Source organism: Mauremys reevesii, linkage group 10, assembly GCF_016161935.1.
Source record: "Mauremys reevesii isolate NIE-2019 linkage group 10, ASM1616193v1, whole genome shotgun sequence".
Lineage (NCBI taxonomy): Eukaryota > Metazoa > Chordata > Testudines > Geoemydidae > Mauremys > Mauremys reevesii.
Genome location: NC_052632.1, coordinates 41,808,451 through 41,834,996, shown reverse-complemented (window position 1 = coordinate 41,834,996; position 26,546 = coordinate 41,808,451). Strand labels below are relative to the sequence as shown.

Below are 26,546 nucleotides of genomic sequence, written 5' to 3'. Positions count from 1 at the left end.
AATCTCTGATTACACATTTAACAAACCAGTCGTATCAATTGAATGTTAATATTCAAAAAAATTGGCCAGGATGCAAGTGTGTGTCTGCATGCACATGTGTGTGTAAATAATATATATATATGCACACACTCGGCTAGACCAATTCCCTTGGCTTTTATGTTTTTGGCACAGGCCAGCAGAAATTCTCGGTCATATGTCTTAGCTGACACCGTGGCTGCCAAAGAATGATTGTTTAGCTAAGTGCTAACATTGCGTTTGAATTATCCTACTGTACAATTGGTTGAAATTACAGAACTTAACATATGTCTGACCCATTATTTTACTGCATAGAAATGCTTGTAATTTATACAGGAAAATAATTATGGTCTGTGTGCACAAATCTTTCTGTTTTTTTGTAAAAATGCATGTTTAATATGTGGTGATGACTGTGTTGGCATACAAGTTTGTTAAAATGGATAACTTCTGGCTGCTCTCTCACTTTGGTATTTTACTGTAAATTTTACATTCTGTACAATTTCCAAGGGTCTGAAAGCTTTTCTCGGGGCTGTCTGAAGAGGGAATTTATGTATTTGGAGAGCATATAAATTTGCTTTATTGTCAAGGGAATGGATATCTAAAATATTAACCAGATTAATTCACTACTTCTTTTAAAAGTAAGTTTTAAAACACTAGCTGTTCTTCAATATCTGTATGCATACTTGGGCTAGAACATTATTGCTTGTCTTACTGAACCTAGCTAGAATACTGTAAAAGAATTACCTATTTGTTTATGGCAGCACATCAGGATGAAGAATAGAAATACTTAAAAATAAGTTGATACATAACACTTTTCAACTTCAAAGCATTTTCCAAACCTTTATTAAGATTCACTTTCACAACTCCCCAGAAAGGTAAGTAGAACTATGTATTATGTTCATTTTATGAGTAGTGGAACTGAAGCACAGAGCTTAAGGCCTTGTCTTCACAGGGAAGTTAGCACAGAATAGCTAGAAGACTTTTGAAGGGCTTGTCTACATGGCAAGTCAGGATGTGAATGTATAGCACACCAGCTTGCTGCACAGCAATGTCCTGTGAGGACCCTGCTACAGCTCAGTGCAAGTCCCAGAGTAGAGGAGGTGCCCTCAAGTATGTTCTTACCCCATGTTAGCTAACTTGGATTAAAACAGCAGTGAAGACATGGCAGCTCGGCTTTTAACTTTAGTTAAAGCCTATATGGGTACTTGATTGAACTGAAGTTGATAACCCAAATTAAAAGCCGAGTTGCTGTATTAGCTAACCTGAATTAAGACCACACCTTTGTTTGCAATGTAGACATACTTTGGGCTTCCATCCCTCCCTCACCTATTCATGACTCTGCCTAACTGTCCTGAAAATTTAACTTCTTACTGGGCTACAAAGACCTGAACATCCACCTCGGCTCGGATTGGGCCTGTTGTGCTGCTTTTGTAGTTGGGGATTTGGAGTGCCTCATGCTGGAGGCTGCAGAAGAAAGCAATCACCTAGTTAGAAGCACAGCTTTAGTGTAGCATGAAATAAGGACAAAAATACTGCTTTACTCACACTGCCATATGAAGACACATGCAGCCACCAGTAGGGAACAAAATGTTCTAGGATATTACTGAAATCAGGGCAAAACCCCAGTTTCAGTAAAACCAGCTAGGCATTCCCTATAAACCAAAACTTCTGGTCAACCTAATCAGAGTCCTTCTAAAATTCCCTGCAGTTCTCTCCTACATTTACCACTGGGGGTCTAATTTATGGTATTTGAAACAAATACAAACCCTATGGATAAGCTGTATAGTTTTGTTGGTTAGAAAAGCTACACCTTCATTCCCTGTGCTAGACGTCATTTGCTGGTATATCCCATCATCTGGCCTGAGTCAGCAGACCAGTGAAAAGGGGAAGAGAAGCGAATATTCATATCCTAATAGGTAGGTTTATGCTGTATATTGCACTGGCTTCTTTTTTGGACCTTCTCAGTCACTAGTATCAAATACATAATCTGTGTCCCTCCAGTGCTTTTCAAATCCTGTATTGGAAGGACTTAGATCAGATGTTTGATCCATTTTTAGTAAATGTACAATGAATTATTCTGTAAAAAAAAAAAAAAAGGGGGGGGGGGGTTGGCTTCTCTTGCTTGCTGGCAGTTAGAATTGGTAGTTTGCTGTCCCTGACCTGAGTCTTGAGTTGCTGTAAGCTCCGTCCTTGTTCTGTAGCAGTTCTACTTTTTATCAGTTTTCGTGTGAGTCACTTGGTCTTATTGTGTATTCCTCATTTCCTGTGTTCCTGCTTCTATACCTTTTAGCTGTTTTACCACTGCTGATACGATTATCACCTTTTTTTGTTCTGCAAGTCTCAAATCTGTCTTTTATTAATGAGGTCATAGATTTTCCTTCTGGTATCAACTATAGTATTAAAGCTTTCAGATAGCTCTTATTGATTTCTCTTTACCTTTTAACATATGTTAGGCTTTGTATGAGTCCAGGGCCGCCCGGGGAGGGGAGGGGTGTCCTTCACTTGCTCTGGGGGCCTGGAAAACTCTCGCGGGGCCCAGGACCCGAGAGCTTCTTCCGCTCCGGGTCTTCGGCGGCAATTTGGCGGCGGGGGTTGTGTGCAAAATTTAGGTTTTATTTGTAAAATCTAGCCTTGTGTTACTGTACTAATCATTTTCTACATATTCATGTGTCGTGTTTATGTTGCTTTTTTGTTTCTTTATTGAAAATTGAACTTAAAAATAAGATAAAGGCTAGACTTGCATGCAAAAGTTCATATTCTTCTTCGAGTGATTGCTAATGTGTATTCCACAGTAGATGTGCGTGCTCACCACGCACCGGTGCCGGAAGCTTTTCCCTCAGCAGTACCCGTACTGGGGGAGCACCGGAGCGACTCCCGTAGCTGGTCTCGATGGGATAGGTGTTATCGGTCTCGTTCCAGTTCCCGCTCAACTAGATGTTTCATTCGAGATTCTCTTGCGATGCCTCGGCACTGGAGATTCCGCCGCCGGCATGGGTACTGAAGCAGCTCTTCAGGCCGGTACCATTCCTTGACTTCGAGATCCAGGTCCCAAGGGAGGCACCGCTGCTCATACCATTCCCGTGAGACCGTGCGCTCAGCGGTGACCTCAGCCTTGGTGCCCAGCTGCCCATCCTCGGCCCGCGCGGCTCAGCTGGGACAGCTACTGCCACCAGGCCCTCAGACAGGTCAGTGGCAAGGGGCCCCATGGCAGGGACAGTGGTGCCAGTGGGCACCGTGGCCACAAATGCCTGCCCTGACGGGGGCCCGCTTGGTCGCCGGAGCGTCTCAGGCTCCATCAGCCTCATCCGGCCGCCTAAGAGACAGATTGGCAGGCCGCGAGTCGGCGGACCCGCACCCAGACTCTGATCTGGGGCTCGACCCCCCCCCCCCCCCCCCCGGTACCAACCGAAGCCTACAGCTCCGCACCGGCTCTTTCCCTGGCACCGGACAACACCATAATGGCGCCTCTGCCACCAGTCCCTCAGGAGGATTTTAAGACACACCAAGACCTGCTAAAGTGAGTGGCATCCAGCCTTCAGTTGCAGGCTGAGGAAATGGAGGGCCCCTCCAATTCCCTCTTTAACGTGTTGTCTCCCTTGGCACCAGGCTGTGTGGCTCTGCCCCTGCACCAGGGTGTAGCCAACTTTTCCAACACCCTGTGGCAAACTCCCGCCTCCTTGGCGCCAATCTCCAAGAAGGCTGAAAGGAAGTACTTTGTGCCCACCAAGGACCATGAGTACCTATATTCCCACCCAGCACCTAACTCGCTTGTGGTAGAGTCGGTAAACCACAGAGAGCGTCAGGGCCAACCTGCACCTACCCCCAAGAATAAGGACACCAGACCACTGGACTCCTTTGGTAGAAAGATTTATTCCTCGGCAAGCTTCCAGCTCAGGGTAGCTAACCACCAGGCCTTAATGAGCAGATATGATTTTAACATGTGGGAGTCTCTGCCTAAGTTTGAGCCTCTCCTTTCAGACCAGGACAGGAAGGACTTTAAGGCGCTAGTAGAAGAGGGAGCGGCGAAGGTGAAAGCGGCCCTGCAAGCGGTGTCAGACGCAGCCAACACGGCAGCCCACTCGATGGTTTCCATGCGCAGGGCGTTGTGGCTCCTCCTGTCTGGACTGTCGACGGAGGCCCAGTCCTTTATGCAGGACCTCCCATTTGATGGGAAGGCGGTCTTCGTGGACCAGATGGATGTTAGGCTGCATGGGATGAAGGATTCCCGCACCACCCTGCAGACCTTTGGGCCTCTGTGTCCCTCCAGCTAAGGACAAGGCCAAAACGCAACTGTCGGCTCAACCTGCGAGTAGCAGATACGAGCCCCCGTATGAGAGACCGAGAGACCAAAAACTCTGATCTCAGAGGCAGTCCCATTCCGCCCCACAGCCTGGGCCCTTTAAGGGCAAGAGGCAGGGAAAGAGATGGTTTTGAGTATTTGCTCAGGGGCACTGGGCCTGTTGTCAGGGAGAGCCCCCAATTAATAAAGTTTGTGTTCTGCAACCGTTTGTCTGCCTTCCACATGGCGTGGTCCTGTATCACATCGGACCAGTGGGTCTTCAGCACCATTTCCAAGGGCCTCAGGTTGCAGTTCACCTGACCCCCTCCAAACCACCCGCCCTCCCCTGTAGGCCCTGGGGACCCAGAGCATGCCCACCTCCTAGGGCAGGAGGTGGACCGTCTACTACAGCTGGGGGTGGTGGAAAGAGTACTAGTTGAATTCCAGGGCAAGGGGTTCTACTCCCGGCACTTCCTAATCCCGAAGGCCAAAGGTGGCCTCAGGCCCATCCTGGACCTGCAGAGCCTAAACCATTTTCTAGCCCGCTCCAAGTTCCGCATGGTATCCTTGGCCTCTATTATCCCCTCCCTGGACCCGGGGGACTGGTATGCGGCCCTGGACCTTCAGGATGCGTACTTCCACATCCATATTTTCGAGGGGCACAGGCGCTTCCTCCGCTTCCTAGTGGGAATAGACCACTACCAGTTTGTGGTCATCCCATTTGGCCTATCCGTGGCACCCAGGATTTTCACGAAGTGTATGGCTTTGGTAGCTGCTTACATCAGGCAGGAGGGGGTACAGATCTTTCCATACCTGGACGACTGGTTTCTCAAGGGCGACTCTCATTCCGAGGTACAGACCCATGTGGAGCTGCTCCTGTCAACAGGTGCTGGTCTCGGCCTAGTGGTGAAAGAGACCAAATCAACCTTAGTTCCAGTTCAGCACATAGAGTTCATTGGGGCGCTGGTGGACTCCTTGAGGGCCACAGCCTCTCTCCCCCTGGATAGGTTTGAGAGGTCTCATTGCCTCGGTCACGGCTTTCCCAGTGTCAATGGCAAGGGCATGCCTTTGAATTCTAGGTCACATGGCGGCATGTACGTACATGGTCCGCCATGCATGGCTCCGAATGAGGCCCCTCCAACTCTGGCTAGCCTCCCAATTCTCCCAGGCCCGGGACAGGCTAGACAAGGTCCTCATGGTTCTGTCCCCGATTCTGGCTTCACTTCAGTGGTGGTCTTACCCAAGCAACATGCTGCAAAGGGTTCCCTTTTGGGAGGCCAACCCATCTATGGACCTGGTGACCAATGCATTGGACCTGGGTTGGGGAGTCCACACAGGGAATGTGCAAACCCAAGGGACGTGGTTGATCCCAGACTTGTCCCTTCGCATAAATGTCAAGGAGCTCAGGGTAGTACAGTTGGCGTGCGTGGCCTTCCACATGCACCTTCGCGGCAGGGTGGTCAGGGTCCTCACTGACAACACCACAGCCATGTACTACATCAACAGGCAAGGCAGGACTTGCTCCCTAGCCCTCTGCTGGGAAGCCCGGAGCCTATGGGAGTTCTGTATAGCCCATGATATCTCCCTCAGATCTCCTCAGCAGGGTTTCCCCCCCCCCCCCCCCATGAGTGGTCACTCCACTCAGAGGTCACTCATCGGCTCTTCCGAGAGTGGGGAGTTCCCCAGATTGACCTCTTTGCAACCCACCAGAACCAACATTGCCCCTGGTTTTGCTCCAGGAGAGGACTGGGGAGGGGCGCGATATCCAATGCGTTCCTCCTGCAGTGGTCGGGCCAGCTTCTTTATGCTTTCGTGCCATTCCCCCTTATCAACAAAGTCCTGCAGAAAGTAAAAGCAGACAAAGTGAAAGTCATCTTCATAGCCCCAGTGTGGGCCCGCCAACACTGGTACAGGACCCTCCTCTGCCTCTTGGCGGCCCCTCCGAGGATGCTGCCACTCCGCCCGGACCTCCTCTCCCAGGATGGGGGCCACCTCCTCCATCCCAATCTAGCCGCGCCACCTGACAGCGTGGTTGCTCTGTGGCTAGACGAGGAGGAGGGCAGATGTTCGGAGCAGATAAGGTGGGTCCTCCTGGAAAGTAGGAAACTGTCCACACGCTGGACGTACCTGGCGAAGTGGTCCAGGTTCTCCAAGTGGGTGAGTGAGCGGGGAGTCTCCCCTTCCTCCGCGCCTCTCCAGCTTATCCTGGACTATCTCCTGTCCCTTAGGACCCAGGGACTGGCACCCGCCTCCGTCAGGGTACACCTGGTGGCCATGTCGGCCTTCCACCCACCAGTGCAAGGGTACTTGGTCTTTTCCCACCCTATGACCTCCCATTTCCTGAGGGGCCTTGACCGTTCATTCCCATACGCTAGACCCCCTGTGCCGCAGTAGGACTTGAACCTAGTTTTGTCCCGACTCATGGGTCCTCCCTTTGAGCCCCTGGCCCACGTGTTCATGGTTTCACCTCTCATGGAAGGTAGCCTTCCTTGTAGCGATCACGTCGGCCCGACGTGTCTCAGAGCTCAGGGCTTTAACCTCAGAACCCCCCTATACGGTCTTCCACAGGGACAAAGTCCAGCTCTGCCCACACCCAGCATTCCTTCCAAAGGGGGGCTCCGCCTTTCATATGGAACAGAGCATCTCTCTTCCTGTGCTCTGCCCTAAGCCCCATTCCTCCAACGAGGAACGTTGCCTCCATACGCTTGATGTACGTAGAGCGCTGGCCTTTTATCTGGATCGGACCAAGGCGTTCCGGAAATCTTCGCAACTTTTTGTTGCCTTGGCTGAGGGGGTGAAAGGGCAACCTGTCTCCACCCAGCGTCTTTCCCACTGGATCACCTCGTGCATACACACGTGCTATGATCTGGCAGGGGTTCCCCCGCCACCAATCGTCAGGGCACACTCTACGAGGGCTCAGGCCTCATCAGCTGCGTACGTAGCCCATGTCCCTATCCTAGACATTCGTAGAGCGGCCTCTTGGGCCTCTGTTCACACGTTTACTTTGCATTATGCGATCTTCTCCCAGTCTAGGGATGACACTGGGTTTGGCAGGGTGGTACTCCATCCTGGCCTATCATGAACTCGTACCCACCTGCAACAGGTATGGCTTGGAATCACCTACTGTGGAATACACATGAGCAATCACTTGAAGAAGAAAGGACAGTTACCTGATCCGTCACTGGCGTTCTTCGAGATTTGTTGCTCATGTCTATTCCACACCCCGCCCTCCTTCCCCTCTGTCGGAGTTGTCCAGCAAGAAGGAATGAAGGGTGGGGGGGAGTGCGCAGTCCCCCTTACAGCATGATATACAGGCGCCACTCCAGGGGTCGCCGCGGTGCTCCCCCAGTACAGGTACTGCTAAGGGAAAAACTTCCAGCACCAGTGCACATGGCGAGCACGTACACCTACTGTGGAATAGACATAAGCAACACATTTTGAAGAACGCCAGTTACGGAACAGGTAACTGTCCTTTATTTCTGTGCATGCTTTCTGCATGGCAACCTTTTGCTGAAATAAAGACTGCAGCTAGCAAAGTTGAAACAGGAACTTCAGAAGTTTTAAGAGGTACAAATTATTTTAATTTGTATTTCATTATTTAAATATTGTACTGCAAACTGAATTTTCAGTTCATCTGTTTAAAAATGTAGTACGTATATGTATATAAAGGAACATGCAAAGTGAAGTCCATACAAGGAAATGTTAAGCATATTCCAGTGATGTTGGGGGCGCTTCCCGAGCCGTAGGTCCTTACATCAGAGAACAAAATCAAACTAACTAGAAAGTCTTTCATTATACCTGCTATCAGTGTTGCACTCATCACAGAGATGACTGAGAAAGATTTTTGGTTTTGCACACGAATACATTCATATTAGAAGAACTGTTTTTTTGTCAGCAGAAGAAAAGTTATTTGATTGTTTACTCAGTAAATACACATTTGGGGTTGGGGTATTTGACAAACTCTGTCCTTGATAGGATGATACAACTCATGCCGACTCTGGAGTACTTTTTTCGGGGGAAAAACAATAGTATATATGTAAAAGTGCTGGTTTAATAAATAGAAAATATTTTTTAACCACTCTGAGTAGCTACAGTAAGGCTACATTCCCCTTTTTGGACCAGAAAAAAGGGAAGTGGTTATGAAACTCACAGGTGGTGTTTCAGATATTTAGTCAAATCCAAGACTAACTTAGGCATTTCTTTTGGGCAGGGGCGGCTCCAGGCCCCAGCATGCCAAGCGCGTGCTTGGGGCGGCATGTCGCGGGGGGCGCTCTGCCGGTCGCCGGGAGGGCGGCGGGTGGCTCCGGTGGACCTCCTGCACGCGTGCCTGCAGAGGGTCCGCTGGTCCCGCAGCTTCGGTGGAGCATCCGCAGGCGTGCCTGCGGGAGGTCCACCGGAGCCGCGGGACCAGCGGACCCTCCGCAGGCACGTCTGCAGGAGGTCCACCAGAGCCGCGGTACCAGCGACTGGCAGAGCGCCCCCCGCGGCGTGCCGCTGTGCTTGGGGTGGCGAAATTGCTAGAGCCGCCTCTGCTTTTGGGAGTGGCTTAACGTGGTGATGCATTTACATCCCGAAAGAGCATTTTCGTTAGCGATTTGGAACATGAACTGGTTGACTGAAGAGCTCTGCTCTAGTCTCCCTTGCATGAAATTGTAAAAGTAAAGGACAGTTTTAAAATCTGAGTGTCTTGGCTCGGCTATAGAATTCCTCACACAAAAAACAGTTTGGAGCCAATTTTAAAACTATAAACAGCATGCATGCTGAAGTGTCACAGAAAGTGGGAGCCAGCAATCTGTGGCTATATTGTTTGATCCATTTGATGATGTGTTAGAAGAGATCTGAGAAAATGTCTGTCTTGTCCAGTGCAGCAATCACTGTAGCATACTGCATTGCTCATTCTGTGTTCTCAACTTGATGTCTCTATTGATTTTGTTAAAAAGGAGAATTTTTGGATATTAACTTACATTGTTGTTTCTTTCCTTTACAAGTTGGAGATTCATGGGGTGCTCAGAGTAAGAGGAGGTATGACTGATCATTGGAGCCCTTAATAGCAATGCAAGATCAAAAGAGAATATTTTAAATAGATTTTTTTTCATTTATAGCTGGAATAACCATAATAACTATTTTATTGGCAGATCAGCTAGGGTAAATTAACAGGCATTAGAAATAAGGGAATGATGATCATGCTTAAATGTTTCATATTAAATTATTTTTGGAAGGTGACTTAAAGGATCCATTTGTATTTAATGTTAATTGTACTCGCACAACAGTGGTTTAATTTAATCCAAAGGATTTTGACATGCTGCTCATGAGAGAGTGAGTGCAACTGGAGCTGGCAATTTACCATGAATTCTTTCCTTTAAAAATTCTTGCCATTCTTTAACACGTACACTCCTGTGTGCATGTGTCGTGTGTGTGCGCACATGGTTACTTTACATGAAAATAAGAGACTTATCACCTATTTAAAGAACTTGCATGAAATATTTCACATTGTAGCCCTAAAAGCATGCATCACACTAGAATCTTTCCTTACTTAAACAGGAGGAAGTGGCTACTAGAAGGTTGGTCTTGTATTTGAAACACTGACTTTTGTCTCATGTTTCTGTTGTCTTATTTACATATGCATAATATATGTAAAACATTTTTTATTTAAGCTGTTATATTTATTACACAAAATATTCAAAATATGTTGTATTAAGGTGTCTGTACGTGTAAAACAGTAAATAAAAATATAGTCCATCATATAGTCTATTGTTAAGCTGTAGTAAATGTTCCAGGACTGTGTATATAGGTATACTTGATAGAGAACAAAGGGACTGCTATATCTGAGTAGGACAATGGCAGGAAGATTTATAATCCTCTAGGAGGAGTGAATGTATGTGTGTTTAATCATTCTGTCTGTTGTTATTTGGTCCAGAGACTGCAAATTTCAGTCCTTTGGTCAAACTATTGTTTCACATGAATGTTTGGCCAAATGACTAAAACTTTCAGGCATTTGGTCAAATTACTGAAAATATCATAATAGATCGAGGCATGTAATCTATTTGGTAATGCTGGAATGGTGGGGAGGAGGAATGATAGCAGGGAAGTTGGAATGCTAAATGAGACAGAGACATGGGATGGCAGAGGAAAGGAATTGGAGAGATGGACTAGGGATAACCAGGGATTTTGTTCAATGTTTTTCAAAAAATTGATTTGCAGTGCAATGAGATGACTTTATTTACACAACCACTAATTTAGTTAATTGGAATTTAAGGCCATTTCCATGCTACCATTAGTGGCATGATTTTATATCTGTGCATAACAATTGTATCTACCCTGATATTTTAGTGTTCTTCCGCCATGGCAGCTAGGGAAGAAGCATTTCACCACTGTCATTTGACCCTGCTGAGATCTGGTCAGACCACAGTGGTGTAAAAAAAACTTGTGGTCAATCTGTTCCATTACCCACTGCTGCTAGCACTGCTGGAGCTGCACTGGTGCTAGAGTAATGATGGGAGAATTTCCTAAAATTCTACGTGTGGATCAGAGCAGTAAGATTGATATTTGGTTACTAACTATGACAGGTGATGATGTATTTTTCCCCTGCCAGAGGCTTAGGCTTGGTCCATGGTTCTTATTCTTTTTGTTGTGTGACCAGAGCCTTCTTCCTGTAATGGTTTAATCAGGCTTTCTTCTTTCCATCTGTCTTTGTAATAGGTCATTCCAGTGTGCAATTCACCATGAGCTGCTGTTGTTGCTCTCTTTCCATGTCATACATGCACTTTTATCCCCTGCTAAAGTGCAATGGGGATAAGTGTTTTTTGTTTGGTTTTTCATTTATTTTATTAAAAAAAAAAGCATCAGAAGAGTTGCACAGAATGACCTGTTATAATCACATAGCAAAAATGTTAAATTGCTTTTCTTGTATATACTTTCTGATCTGTTGTGTCATGCAGGTTTGATATTATAGAGAGTTGCTCTGTGACATTGCCTAAGTGAGTCCTTTCCCCTCGCTTATCGTGGTGCATTACTTATTTATAAACCCTTCCAGTGTGTATTTTACTTTGAAATGTTCACAGCTGGAGTGTAACCATTTACAAAATTAACTCAGGGAGTCCAAATAAGCACATCCCTTTGGTTTACCCTTCATGGTACAAGTAATTTTTTCCATTGGGTGAAAGCTTTTAAGTCTTAGATCCAGTGGAGTAGGTTGGAACTGTATTCAGATTTCCCCTAAGAGGTGATAATTCATTTAGCTGTAAGTAAAAGCCAGATGAGCACATTATTATTTAGACCAAAAAGTGTGCTGTCAGCTCAGTGTGGGATGGAGTACTACAAACAGGAGGGAATTTAGTGTATCTCTCCAAAAGAAAGTACATTGAAGTATTTCCTTCTAGTAAATCACAACTAAACTGGTACCTAAAATTATGTGTTGTCTCCTTGATTTATGTACAGCCCTCATTGTGGAATAATATTAATAGTTACAGCAGTGATTACAGATCGTTATACTCAGTAGATTTGATTCTGTTTGTATGCTTTCTATCATGAATGATGTTCTGATAGTACATTAATTGATCTGATTTTTCTAAGCAGCGTACTTTGTTTTGTTTTACAGACTTTGTCCATTGGAGTACTTGATATCTTTGGGTTTGAAGATTATGAAAATAACAGCTTTGAACAATTCTGCATTAACTTTGCTAATGAACGCTTACAGCACTACTTTAACCAACACATCTTTAAACTAGAGCAGGTAAGTCTGAATATTCACTGCATGCTGCAAATGACAATTTGCATAGACATATTATACCTTATTGACTTGAAGTTTTTCAATTACAGTGTAAGTTTTTTATGTATGAATTTGTGCTTTAATGGATTTAGTCATATTTAAAATCTAAGATGTATTTTTTACTAGTGATTACCTATAAAAGCCATCATGCCCTAGATCTCCTATGTCAAATGACTCCTCCATCCTGGGCCAGCTCTGAACTTAAAAGCACACATAGTTCATGTGAGGATCCTGAACAGGGCCGGCTCCAGACCCAAGCGCGCGCTTGGGGCGGCGTCCTGCGGGAAGGCGGCAAGCGGCTCCGGCAGACCTCCTGCAGGCATGCCCGGAGCCGCAGGACCAGCGGACCCTCCGCAGGCACGTCAGCGGGAGGTCCACCGGCACCGCGGGACCGGCGACCGCCAGAGCACCCCCCGCGGCGCGCCGCCCTGCTTGGGGCGGCGGAAATCCTAGAGCCGCCCCTGATCCTGAAGACCTCAACTGTTGTACATTTGTCTTCCATGTGTGCGCTCTGAGGTTCCCCAAATGAGAAGTCTCTCTCTTGCCTTTATGTGGACTCACTGCCATGCTATCTAGATGCCACATTTATTCAAAGTTCACACTCTCCCTTCCTCCAGTGTCTTTACTGCTTCCCAGTGAGGGTGGGGTTTCTCGCGCTTGTTTTTTTTTTAAGGCAAAGCATAGGCAGCCATTACATTGCCTTTATTACAGGAGGGCTTGTACAAACTACTTGGTCATGTGTTGTGTCCAAAGGTGCCAAGACTCTGGCTTATTCTAATTTCTGATGGTCAAGGTCCTGCAGACAGGAATGTTCAGACTCTGGAGAGTTTTGTTGTGGCTGATCCAGAGCTGTCAAGGTGTGTCTTGGAGGAAAAATGGTTCTTTAAGATATCTTGGCCCTAATCCATTGAGGGCTTTAAAAATTAGGGGGAAAAAACCCAAGAAACAGTTTTGCTACTGAATGGGGAGCCATAAAACTCAGAGACCCAATATGTTGTGTTCTTGTGTGACTGTATTGTGTGGTAGGTAGGCTCCATCGTAAGTTTCATAAGTTGCAGGATGTCTCCTGCAATCCTAGATAAAACATGCTGCATTAGAAGTGGCAAGATGTGGACCACTGTTGCTACATCCACATTTGATAGAAAAGGGTATAGCCTCCTAGCTAGCAAAGGTGGAAAAAGATATTTCCAGTCACCTATTATTTGGTATCCAGCAGCCCTACACAAGTGTAGCCCTACACAGCCCTACATAAGTGTATCAAGAACAGATTTTTTTAAGAGCGAGTTATTTCAAGTTGTGAAATGAACAATTCATGAGCAGAGTCTTGAATTTATGGCCAATAGGGAGAACACTCTCTCTGTGTGATTTTGCAGATTTTAGCTAAACTAGTCCATGCAAAATTCAGTACATGGGGACATTATCTAGATCTTTGAGCCTTTCTAAGGGACTTCAGGTCCCTAAACTTATTAATGAATTATTATGCTAACACCTATATTGCTAGGTAGTATGTTCATCAGTGGTATTTAATCAAGTATAATGAAAGCTCATTACATAACTTTAAAATATCAATTTTTCTATGCATGCAGGTCCACAGGTCCCTCACTATGGTTGAAATCCTGACTGTTGAGATTAATGGGAATTTTGCCATTGACTTCAGTGGAGCCAGGTTTTTGCCCAGTGTGCTTTCAGCATACTTGCAGCTTTGGGGACAGAACCAAACCTGTGCATACCAGGCAGAGCAGACAAGTTTAATTCTGTGCCTATGCAGCACCACGAGAGGCCCTGAAATGCCAGACAAGCCTGGCGAGAGGGGGAAGGCACAGATTTGCTTCTCTTGCTTGCGCCTCAAGAGGAGGACACTTAAGATAAGCTATGTAGCACTGAATAATTTGAAACGCTTCTGAGGCAGTTTGTTGCAAGTTCTACACCTTCCTCTGGACCCTCTTGTCCTTGCTGAAGGGGCTTTTTGCTGAAGGATACCCTAGAATTAATACCTCATTGAGGTGGAATTTCAAGGCAGCCTCTGTAGCCCTGAAAGCCACAGCAGCTTCTGCCTGTTTCACAAGAGAGATCCTAGCTGTGGTCATCACACTGGGAATTCCTACATTTTGCTCTGTGGCTTGCAACACCTCAATATTCCTCCCTCTGTCCATGATATATGCAAAGGTCCTGATTGTTGCACTCAGACAGGAAGGGGTGCTCTTAGAACCCTCCCTGGGTTAGCTTCTGAGAAGTGCCCTGTTAGTTTGCTACCATCCATCTGCCAAGGGAAGGGGGGCTGTTAAAGCATCCTTTTCTGGATCAGTAAGATGGGCAATTTCAGAGGCCTACAAGTCCAAATGCCTTGTACGCTTTGCAAGTTTAGGACACACTGTCTGAGAGCAGAAGGATCCTATGCAAGCTCTCCTAGCAAAAGATTTGCAGGATGGCTACATGGTCATCAGTTCACATCTTCAGAAATTCAACAAGCATCAGTGGATGCTGCATTCTGCTGAAAGGTTCCTGCAAGCAGTTGCTCCTTAGTGAGGAGAGACTTAATAAAAATGTTGTATGTAGACAGGATTAATTTTTCCTCTTGCCCTCTCTGAAGCCACACTACTTAAAAGAATCCTACTTTAGACTCTGTGGACCTGACTGCACAGAAAAATGGAAACATGTATCCATGTTTTTATACTTAGCTGAGAATTTCTTTCCATCTAGTAGGAAAATCCACAAATCCAATTCACCTTTGGGGAATTAGTTTCCAGATTATGGATTAAGATTGGGCAGATGTGGATATTGGAAGATGTAATAATATTTGCATGATCTGTAGTAGGACATTTGTCAGGAAGGTATTCGTAGCCTCACAGTTATTTGATTCCTTTTATGCTGAAAATATGGAACGCTTCACGAATTTGCGTGTCATCCTTGCGCAGGGGCCATGCTAATCATCTCTGTATCGTTCCAATTTTAGTATATGTGCTGCCGAAGCTGTTTTATGCTGAAACACAAGTAGTTTTGGCTGTGATAATTACCTTGATATGGAAGATTCTTTGTGGCGTAGCAGTGGGCGCTCTCCTCTGCCTCTGATAGATGAGTTTGGTTCTATCTTCATAGCACGATGCAGGTGGAAAATCCCAGGCAATGGGGTATGCGCGGGTGTTTGGACCATTGCTAGGATATTTAGAGCTTCCTGTGAGAAGAAAGGACATTTTCTGGTAAGCAGTGAGAAATTTTCTTGTTTCAGAATCCCATGTGTGAGAATGCTATTTAACAGTGACATATTATCATAGAATCATAGAATCTCAGGGTTGGAAGGGACCTCAGGAGGTCATGTAGTCCAACCCCCTGCTCAAAGCAGGACCAAACCCAACTAAATCATCCCAGCCAGGGCTTTGTCAAGCCTGACCTTAAAAACCTCTAAGGAAGGAGATTCCACTACCTCCCTAGGTAACCCATTCCAGTGCTTCACCACCCTACTAGTGAGAAAGTTTTTCCTAATATCCAACCCTAAACCTCCCCCTCTGCAACTTGAGACCATTACTCCTTGTTCTGTCATCTTCTGCCACTGAGAACAGTCTAGATCCATCCTCTTTGGAACCCCCTTTCAGGTAGTTGAAAGCAGCTATCAAATCCCCCCTCATTCTTCTCTTCTGCAGACTAAACAATCCCAGTTCCCTCAGCCTCTCCTCATAAGTCATGTGCTCCAGCCCCCTAATCATTTTTGTTGCCCTCTGCTGGACTCTCTCCAATTTATCCACATCCTCCTTGTAGTGTGGGGCCCAAAACTGGACACAGTACTCCAAATGAGGCCTCACCAGTGCTGAGTAGAGGGGAATGATCACATCCCTCGATCTGCTGGAAATGCCCCTACTTATACAACCCAAAATGCCATTAGCCTTCTTGGCAACAAGGGCACACTGTTCACTCATATTCAGCTTTTCGTCCACCGTAACCCCTAGGTCCTTTTCTGCAGAACTGCTACCCAGCCATTCGGTCCCTAGTCTGTAGCAGTGCATGGGATTCTTCCGTCCTAAGTGCAGGACTCTGCACTTGTCCTTGTTGAACCTCATCATATTTCTTTTGGCCCAATCCTCTAATTTGTCTAGGTCCCTCTGTATTCTATCCCTACCCTCCAGCGTATCAACCACTCCTCCCAGTTTAGTGTCATCTGCAAACTTGCTAAGGGTGCAGTCCACACCATCCTCCAGATCGTTAATGAAGATATTGAACAAAACCGGCCCCAGCACCGACCCTTGGGGCACTCCACTTGATACCAGCTGCCAACTAGACATGGAACCATTGATCACTACCCGTTGAGCCTGACCATCTAGCCAGTTTTCTATCCACCTTACCGTCCATTCATCCAGCCCAGACTTCTTTAACTTGCTGGCAAGAATACTGTGGGAGACTGTATCAAAAGCTTTGCTAAAATCCAGAAATAGTACATCCACTGCTTTCCCCTCATCCACAGAGCTGGTTATCTCGTCATAGAAGGCAATTAGGTTAGTCAGGCATGACTTGCCCTTGGTGAATCCATGCTGACTGTTCCCGATCACTTTCCCCTCCTTTAAGTGGTTCAGGATTGATTCCTTGAGGACCTGTTCCATGATTTTTCCAGGGACTGAGGTGAGACTGACTGGCCTGTAGTTCCCTGGATCTTCCTTCTTCCCTTTTTTAAAGATGGGCACTACATTAGCTTTTTTCCAGTCATCCGGGACCTCCCCCAATCGCCATGATTTTTCAAAGATAATGGCCAATGGCTCTGCAATCTCATCGGCCAACTCCTTTAGCACCCTCGGATGCAGCGCATCCGGCCCCATGGACTTGTGCTCGTCCAGCTTTCCTAAATAGCCCCGAACTACTTCTTTCTCCACATTTTCTGCACCTTTTTCTTCAGTGCCATGCCTGCTACATTCCACAATGTGATACAACTGATTTTTTACAGAATACTTTCATGGCCGCAAATAGACTTGGGTGAGAGTCCAGCACAAGAGTGATATGATATTTAGCCTTACAGTGTTATGTGGTGATGTCCTGTCTGACCCATCACAAAGTGTAGATTATCTAGAGGGAATCTGTTTTTTAATATAATCCCTTATTCTACCTAAAGAAAATGCTGCTTCCAACTGTTTGTAGCCAACCTCTCCTGATAGAGATTGCAGGTATATCCTCTCTTATAACTACAGTTTTCATTGTGCTGTATATCAAGAGAGTCTGTTTAAGACTGAATCAGATTCAAAAATCTTCTCACTAATGGGCTCTCAACTTTGAGCCAAATAAAAATAAGTATAAATGGGAAGAATGCCAATCAGGATATTGTTGACAGTAAAGTAAGGGAATGGGTCAGAAAGGGTTAAGTGTTAGATTTCTGCTTGGACAAAGACTTTCTAGTTGATTGCTTGCTTGCTGTATTTATTTATTTTTAAACCAACTGTTCCAAATTACTGAAGAAGACTTAGCTTGTGATGATTCATGATAGCCTTGAAGTATGCTTTACCAGATGATAAGCATGAGTGAAATATACTAACCAGGCTGTAAAACACAGGCACATAAATCCTGCTATAGCTGGGTTGCCAAAAGCTTTAGATTCAGAACTATAATGACCTTATTTCTGGCAGCATGCCCTTGCCCAGGAATTGGAACATAAACTAAGACTATGCTATCATTCAGGAGGAGACTTTTTCCTCCCATCTCCCCAATTATTTCAGCCAGAGTGATTCTCATCCTACCACCAAGCAGGCAGGACACAGCCTCCGCCATTGCATCCACTAACCTCTTTCAGTAATTAGTTCTCTTGGAATGTGCTGCTCACCCATCTGACCAGAATTTTCTCCTCCCCATGTGACTGAGCATGTTAAACTCCACATTCTGCCTTTGTCCTGTTCAAATGGGCTCTTCTCCATGACAGATAAGCACATTGGTTGCTCTGTGTTATAGCTTACTGTTGGTAGCACTGGTACCATTGCACCGGTGTATAAAATAATTACATTTTTTTTAGTATAGATACGGTCTAAGAAAGAGTCTGCTGCTAATAATAAAACCATTGTATGACTTTATTCTGCTTAGATTTTAAAAAATTATTTATTCTTTTTTACACTCTGATCAGAAATCTTTCTTCTTGCGTGACTCATTCATGTAACAATGAATACTGTGAGTAAGTTGCTTTCAAAGCTGTTCATTCCTTTTTTATTCTACAACTTTCAGGTATTCTTTCTTTGGCTGAAAGGATCGTGACATATCTGTTCTCAGATGAGTGTTTGGTGGTGGTGGTAGGGTTAAGTTTGAATATAGGTTCTGCAATTTCCATTTAAAAAATGTATTGCCCTCCAGTTGACATCTCATTTTGTACACTGGTAACATTGAAATTTGGTAAATAAACAATGTTCATTCTGGAGAGCATGTACTTATCACTCTTTAAAAGACTGGTTGAATAAATAGGGTCTGAGATTGCAAAATCAGTTTTCAACATGCTCACTAGCCATGGGCTAAGATATTTAGCAAAGACAAGTGAAACCCTGTTATAATATAAAACACATTGTTGCTGATGAGCCTTACATGGTGTTTTGCCCTCAAGCTGCTGCTGGGTCAGCTGGCATGAGGAGAGATTACAAAAATCTCACTGAAATATCTGCAGCACAGTAAAAAAAAAACAAAACAAAAACACACTGCTTTAACCTCAGCAACAGGAGTAAGTCATGGCTGAGAGAGGAAAAAAGGTGGATCCCACAATTACAATTCTCCAAAATTGTTGTTCCATGCTTTGAGCATGGTGTCTCTGATCATCTTGACTAATAGCCATTGATGGACGTAGTCTTCAGAAACTTTTCTAATTCTTGTTTGAACCCAATTACGCTTTTGACCTTCACAACATTCCCTGGCAATGAGTTCCACAGGTTGACTCAGCGTTGTGTGAAGAAGTACTTCCTTATGTTTGTTTCAGGGCCCCCACGAGAATGTCTGAGGCTCCCCCATAGCCCCGCCTCCACCTTCGCCCGGCGCCTCAGCGCACCATGTCCAGGAGTGGCCCTGGACAGCGCTGCAGCAGTGTGGCTCCAGCGGGACCTGAGCTCCTCCCGCTCAGAGCCGTGTGGTAAGAGGGCGGGGCTGCAAGCTCTGGTGGGCCAAGTGGCAGGAGCTCAGGTCCCGCCGGAGCCACGCCACTGCAACGCTGTCCAGGGCTGCTCCTGGATGCGGCTCGCTGAGGCTCTGGGGCGGGGGTAAGCGGCATGGTAAGGGGTTGGGGGGGGGGGGGTTGGATAAGAGGCAGGGAGTCCCAGGGACACTCAGGGGACAGAGAGCGGTGGGGGTTGGATGGGGTAGAGGTTCTGAGGGGGGGCAGTCGGGGAGCAGGAAGTGGGTGGGGGTCAGATAGGGGGCAGGGCCTTCCCTACTTGGCCCTTCATACAATTTTGGAACCTCATTGTGGCCCTCGCGCCAAAAAGTTTGCCCGTGCCTGCCCTAATGTCTCAAAATAAAAAGTAGCTTTGAGTTTTAATTTAATCGCATGATACGATCTATATAGAAAGCCTGCATTCATTTGCAGCATGCGTCTCCACTATTGCCGTGCCACATTACCATGGTCCTCCCCTCCCCTCCGACTACTATTCTAGAAAACTCTTTGACCTATATAAGCGGCCGTGTCAGGCATGCCCAGCGCAGTGTCTACAGTGTTTGTAATCTTTGTCGCTTGTACTCTGCTGAAATAGCATAACAATCCTGTGGCTTTACGTTTTAATTCAATCATATGATACCCCTTTTAATTTTAAATATGGATTGGTTCATTGTTAAGATAAGAAAAGGAGCAGACAAGCTGTTCATGTGAAAGAGCCTTTTCGAAACTAGCACATGTGAAAAACAAACTAAGAAGTACAATGTCCCAACAGCACCTCGACTCACTCATGATTTTGTGCATTTAACAAGAATTGGCTTAGTCAGTTAATTACAATGACGTGATTGAGGAATTTAAATCCATAACACCTGGTGAGCGATGTCTCATTCTCTAGGGCAGGAAGATGAAGAAACCTTAATCTGTTTTGGTCAATTTGGGTTAGCTCATTATCTGGTTAAAGATAAAGATCATGAAAATTGACTGTATCTTTGTATACGCCTGGTTATCACTACAGCAAAAATTTGATATTTTGTCTCATTTTTTAAGTAAAGTTTAGTTGTTTAATTTAAAAAATTAAGTTTAGTTATGTTTTAATATCTTTAATTTGTTGGATGAATAAAAATAATGTCCTTTATGATTGAGTATTCAATAAATGTTCACCTTTAAAATAAATAAATAAAATTCCCTGGGTGCACACTCTAATGAAATGTGCTGTGCACGCCTATGTGGGCAATGCTTCTTGGTGTTGTCAAACCATAACAAAGTGATATAAAGTAAAATTTAGAGCACACATTTTGCAAGATACTCTCCCTCCTGTGCACGATTGTCGTGACAGGTACTTCAACAACTACCTTAATTTCTGTCACAGTTCAAATTGTTCCGCAACAGACCGGGTACATAAGGAATTTTTCAGTTAAATACCAGTGACAGTTTGGATCACAGAAACCCCCTGGGAGCTGCCACCTGATGGGCCCAAACTACTTCTACCCCTGCTAGCTCAGGACTCCAGCACTATGTCTAGCTGAGCCAGACACTCCCGTCTGCTCCAACAAAGATCCGGGGTCTGAATTACTTGTCCCAAAACTGCAGGTTTACTTGAAAGCAGCTAACAGCAGGTTCCTGTTTTTAACACTCAGATGCCCACCTCCCAATGGGGTCTAAACCCAAATAAATCCGTTGTACCCTGTATGAAGCTTATACAGGGTAAACTCATAAATTGTTCGCCCTCTATAACACTGATAGAGATGCACAGTTGTTTGCTCCCCCAGGTATTAATACATACTCTGGGTTAATTAAGTGGTTCCAAGTAGTAACAGACAGAACAAATTAAGTCACCAAGCAAAATAAAATAAAATGCGCAGATCTATGTCTAATCAAACTGAATACAGATAAGATCCTGATCAGTTCCAGAATGCTCCCTTTTACAGACTAATCTCCTTTCAGCCTGGGGCCTGGCTACAAGTTTATCTCGAATTTAGCTGCATTAAATTGAATTAACCCTGCACCCATCCACACAACGAAGCCCTTTACTTCGATATAAAGGGCTCTTAAAATCGATTTCTGAACTCCTCCCCGACGAGGGGAGTAGCGCTGAGATTGACATTGCCATTTCGAATTAGGGTTAGTGTGGATGCAATTCGATGATATTGGCCTCCTGGAGCTATCACACAGTGCATCATTGTGACCGCTCTGGACAGCAATCTGAACTCACATGCACTGGCCAGGTAGACAGGAAAATCCCCGCAAACTTTTGAATTTTATTTCCTGTTTGCCCAGCGTGGAGCACTGATCAGCACAGGTGACCATGCAGTCCTAGAATCAAAAAAGAGCTCCAGCATGGACCGTACGGGAGATACTGAATCTGATCTCTGTATGGGGAGATGAATCTGATCTATCAGAACTCCGTTCCAAAAGACGAAATGCCAAAACATTTGAAAAAATCTCCAAGGCCGTGATGGACAGACGCCACAACAGTAACAACAGGGACTGAACACAGTGCTGCGTGAAACTTGAGGAGCTGAGACAAGGTACCAGAAAGCCAAAGAATCAAATGGACGCTCACGGAGGGAAGGGCGACTGACGACTGTAGCTATCCCACAGTTCCTGCACTCTCCGAAAACCATTTGAATTCTGGGCTGAGCTCCCAAAGCCTGAAGGGTCAAAAACATTGTCACAGGTTGTTCGGGGTATATGTCCGGGGGGGGGGGGTGAAAGCAAAGGGAAAAAAATTGTTTCTCACCTTTTTTCAGTGTCACCGTATGTCTACTGGATGCTGCTGGCAGACGTGGTGCTGCAGCGCTACACAGCAGCATCGCCTTGCCTTGCCTTGCCTTGCCTTGCCTTGCCTTGCAGACGGTACAGTAGGACTGGTATCCGTCTTCATCGTCCCGTGGGTGCTCCTGGCTGGCCTCAGTGAGGTCGGCCGGGGGCACCTGGGCAAAAATGGGAATGACTCCAGGTCATTCTCTTCTTTAAGTTTTGTCTAATGGAGATTCAAGTGGATTTAAGTGGAAGGAATTATTTCAGACACTCAGTGATAAAAGAGGCATTGATGCAGCATTACAGCATAGTATTAAACAGGAGGAGGAAAAATGGCATAAAATATAAACTGCGGTTGTTGAAGTAATTCTTTTCCTAGCAAAGAATAATCTGCCATTTCGTGGTAGCCATTCTACTGTTTATGACAACTGTGGGCTTTTCTTGTCAATACTGAAGCTTGTGAGCACGTACAATACTGAGGTGAAACAACATCTAGAGATGGTAGCTCAATGCAGAGTCTGGTGGAAGAATGAAGGCTCGCTACCTGTCATGGTGTAGTCAGAATGAGTTCTTGAAACTGTGTAGGGAGAAAGTTTCAAACTCTGTTCTTGTAAGAAAAGCCCGATATTTCAGCATTGTTGTTGATGGTACACCTGATGTTTCACACACAGAGCAGTTAGTTTTTATTCTCAGATATATGATGCAAAAAAAATGGAAATTGGGATGTGCATGAAAGATTTGTTAAACTAGTAGATTTTGAAAAGAAGACTGGCGCAGATATAGCAGAACAGATAGAGGTTTTTAAAAGAATGTGACTTAGAACTATCTTGGTGCAGAGGGCAGGGATATGACAATGCCTCTAACATGTCGGGAAAATTTCAGGGAGTAAAGACAAGAATTTTGGAAGAAAATGCCCAAGCCTATTTTTCTCCGTGCAGCACTCACACGCTGAACCTCTGTGGCACCCATGCTATGGAAACCAGTGTAGAGGTAAAAACATATTTTGGAAATATTCAGAAACTCTATAAAGTATTTGCTCTTAGCCCTGCGAGATGGAAATTTTTGCAGACCACTGCGAATATATCTCTTCACTCTGTATCTATAACTAGGTGGAGCGCAAGAGTTGATGCTGTTCACCCCCTAATTAAAAATCACATAGGCATACTGGAAAGTTTAATTAAAATTGAAGAGGAGCTTCATTTACCTCCCGAAATCCAGGCAGATGTTGACTGATTAAGTGGCTTAAGTCATTTGAATTTGTACTTCTTATTACAATATGGTTTAAAGTGCTTCAGTGTATTGATGATAAGAACAAGGTCCTACAAAGCACCAAATTAACAATGGAAGAGGAAGCTAAACACGTGAGCAGCTTAGTCAAGGAAATTCAAACAATGAAAGATTCTTGGCCAATTTTTTTTGAAGAAGCCAAACAAGTCGCTTCAAGCCTCGGCATTGACCCAAAAATGAGAAGTGACTCAAGGATCCGGAAGAACAAGCGATTCTTTGATGACACAGGGCATGCAGACTATACGTTTGACTGTCCTGATATTACAAGTGTTCTTCCCGACGAAGAATGGCGAAAGAATGGCTGAAATCTCAAATTTATTTTCACCCATTTTGTGTCCGCCAGATAAAGTGGATGAATCTTCTATAGAAAATGTTGTTGACACTTTGGCCACAGCATATCCAAAAGACCTCCAGAGAGAAGATCTTAAAGAGGAACTAAGAATCTTTTACAAAATAAAAGAAGATTCCAACTTAAGAGTTGATGGACATATAACCTCTGCACTTACACTTCTTAATGCTCTCTCTTCAAAAAAGGATTGGAAAATGTGTTTCAGATTTTTATTTATTTACGCCTACTAACAGTGTTGCCAGTGTCGGTAGCATTGGGAAAGCGTGCATTTAGTAAGCTAACATTGATTAAAAATTGTTTGCATTCAGCCGTCGGGGAAGAAAGGCTGAACCATTTGCTCACATTGAGCATAGAATATGAAATGGCCAAAGACATACATTTTGATGACATTACTAATGAGTTTGCCAAAATGAAAGCGAGGAAAAAATTTGCAGCTGTATAATTAATGTTCAGAACAATTTGTAAAAAAATGATTTCATAAGAAGCATTATGTAATTGCAAATGTATACATACCATTAAAGCATGTAATGTTTTTAAATCATGTATTTCATGTATTTTCAAATTATTACATTCAAAATTAATTTTTATTTCACTGGTTATTTTTTACATTTCCAAATACATGTTACTGTAGTATCGCAACTTTTTTTTATGGAAGGGGTCCCTGAAATTGCTTTGCCCCAGGCCCCCTGAATCCTCTGGGTGGCCCTGGTTTGTTTTAAACCTACTTGGCTTTAAACCAATGCCTGGTTCTTGTGCTATGTGAAGGGGTAAATAACTCTTATTCACTTTCTCCCCATCAGTCGTGATTTTATAGACTTCTATCATATCCCTTCTTAGTTGTCTCTTTTCTAAACTGAACAGTTCCAGTCTATTTAATCTCTCCTCATATGGAAGCTGTTCCATACCCCTAATAGTTTTTCTTGCCTGTCTTTGTACTTTTCCATTTCTAATATATATTTTTTGAGATGGGGAGACCAGAATTGCATGCAGTATTCAAGGTGGGGGTATATGATGGGTTTATATAGTGGCATTATGATCTTTTCTGTTTTATTATCCATCCCTTTCCTAAAATGGTTCCTAACATTCTGTTAGCTTTTTTGACAGCACATTGAGCAGATGTTTTCAGAGAATTAACCACAATGACTCCAAGATCTTTCTCATCATCCAGTATGCTAAGATTTTATCCAAAAGTATATATTACTATTCCTATATCCTAGATGGAGAACTCTAGCAATCTGAAAAACCTTCATGGAAATCCTAAAATCATAAATTTTGTGACCATCTGTGCATCACAGTGCAAAATAACTCAAAAAGCAAGTTACATTTTGTGTCTGAATCACAGCGATAATAAATAGTAATAAGCAGTTCACTAACACGATGTGAATTGATTGAAGCCCTAGTTATTACCTGCAGTATTTAAAGGACCACAGATGTGCAATATTCTTCACCACAGTACTGCTATGGTGTGAACAGCCCTTCACATGTGACTAGAAATGATGGTCTCCCTTGTGAAATCTGAATAGTATAGGGTAAAAGCACACACAAGAACAGATTTCACGAGGGGAGACCAGATTTCACAGTCCATGATGTGTTTTTCTTCGCCATGAATTTGGTAGGGCCCTACATATGACATTTAGAGAAAAACTGCATTATTAAAAAAGATATTTCTTCCTTCATATGGAACATCTTTCTCTCGTGAGGTCGCTTTTAAAGACTGGCAGTACATTTTAGGTATGTGCATATTTTACCTTTATCACTGTGAAGTAGGGAAAAAAACCATTAGTAATCAACCATTGAGTATTCAGTTCAAGTTTCTATTTTAGTTGGACCTGGGAATAGCATGGGGATGCTTTTTGAAAAATGCTTTAGTCAGCTGTATTCCATGTGACATGCAGAGAAATAACAAACTGCAGAAGCTATTGATTTGCTATTTGGCAACATGCCCATCATACATAGCACTGTTTTTTAAACGTGAAGGCTTGTAGATACTAAAACTCTGTCTTAGAATAGGAAGATTTCAAATTGAAAATGTTGAAGGAAAATGTGGCTCCAGGAATTACCAGACCAAATACTGTTTGCTTTGGCTGCAGTGTGTTTGGGGATGGGGGTTTTAATGTGTAGGACTGGATTCCAGTCTCAGAGCCATGAGGTTCAGCACCATTTGCCACAAGCATTTTACTAGATTTTTAAAACTATCAATTAACTTCTGACTTTTCAGTTTTCCTCCAGGTAACAAAATTGTTAACTCACTGTTTTCAGTTCTCAGTGAGCTAAGGAGAGAGAGGGATTTTTTAGGGTAGTATAAGAAGATACAACTAGTAGAAATGAAACGTTAAAAAGAAAAAGGGTGAAAAAAGAAGCAATATTTAACCCGAATATTAGGCAAAATTTATCATCAGCAAGATCTATTAGGCTGTGGAATAATCTCCCAAGAAGAACTGAATTGCTTGGCCCATATAAGACTAGACTGGAGAAAGCACTAGAAAATGTACTCTAGAGAACAATCCTGCTCTGTTGAGGTGATATAATAGATTCAGAGGTCTTTTTCATCTTTGATAACTAATTAGATTAATCTGCCCATAAGAAATGAATGAGAAATATGAGCTGATTATTTTGGATTCTGTAATTATTCTGAGTAATACATCCATAAGGTCCTAGGGATGTCACTGTTGCTGTTGATTTTATGTGGAAGGCATTCAGATACTGTGGTGTTGGGTGACGATATGGAATCTGAAGATAGATTTATTCTCCACTGTGAAAGCTACCTTGAAAAGATGAGAGGTATAACTGATAGTTTTGTTCAGAGCTTGGTCTGACCGGGAGACTGGGGCCCAATCCTTGGTAGCAGTGGTTGAGTGGGATAGGGCTTTTCCGCCAAGAACTGGCTGCTAACTCAGTAGTGATTGCATTCAACAGTAGTTTATTGGCATTGGCTCCTTCTCTTCTTCACACTCTGCCTCTACTAGTTCAGTTGTTGAATATTATTTCCTCAACAACA

General features: G+C 44.2%; 1 protein-coding gene and 1 non-coding gene across 2 annotated transcripts in view; one reads left to right on the top strand and one right to left on the bottom strand.

Annotated features, from left to right (window-relative positions):
* MYO9A (myosin IXA) overlaps window positions 1–26,546 on the top strand; it is a 467,296-nt gene that overhangs the window by 289,478 nt on the left and 151,272 nt on the right. The window contains exon 11 of the mRNA XM_039491520.1: window positions 11,892–12,026. Coding sequence (XP_039347454.1) covers window positions 11,892–12,026 — 135 coding nt within the window. The remainder of the gene's footprint in view (window positions 1–11,891; window positions 12,027–26,546) is intronic.
* Window positions 14,933–15,035, bottom strand: LOC120374176. The gene has a single exon (XR_005585913.1). It is a non-coding gene; the product is annotated as a U6 spliceosomal RNA (small nuclear RNA).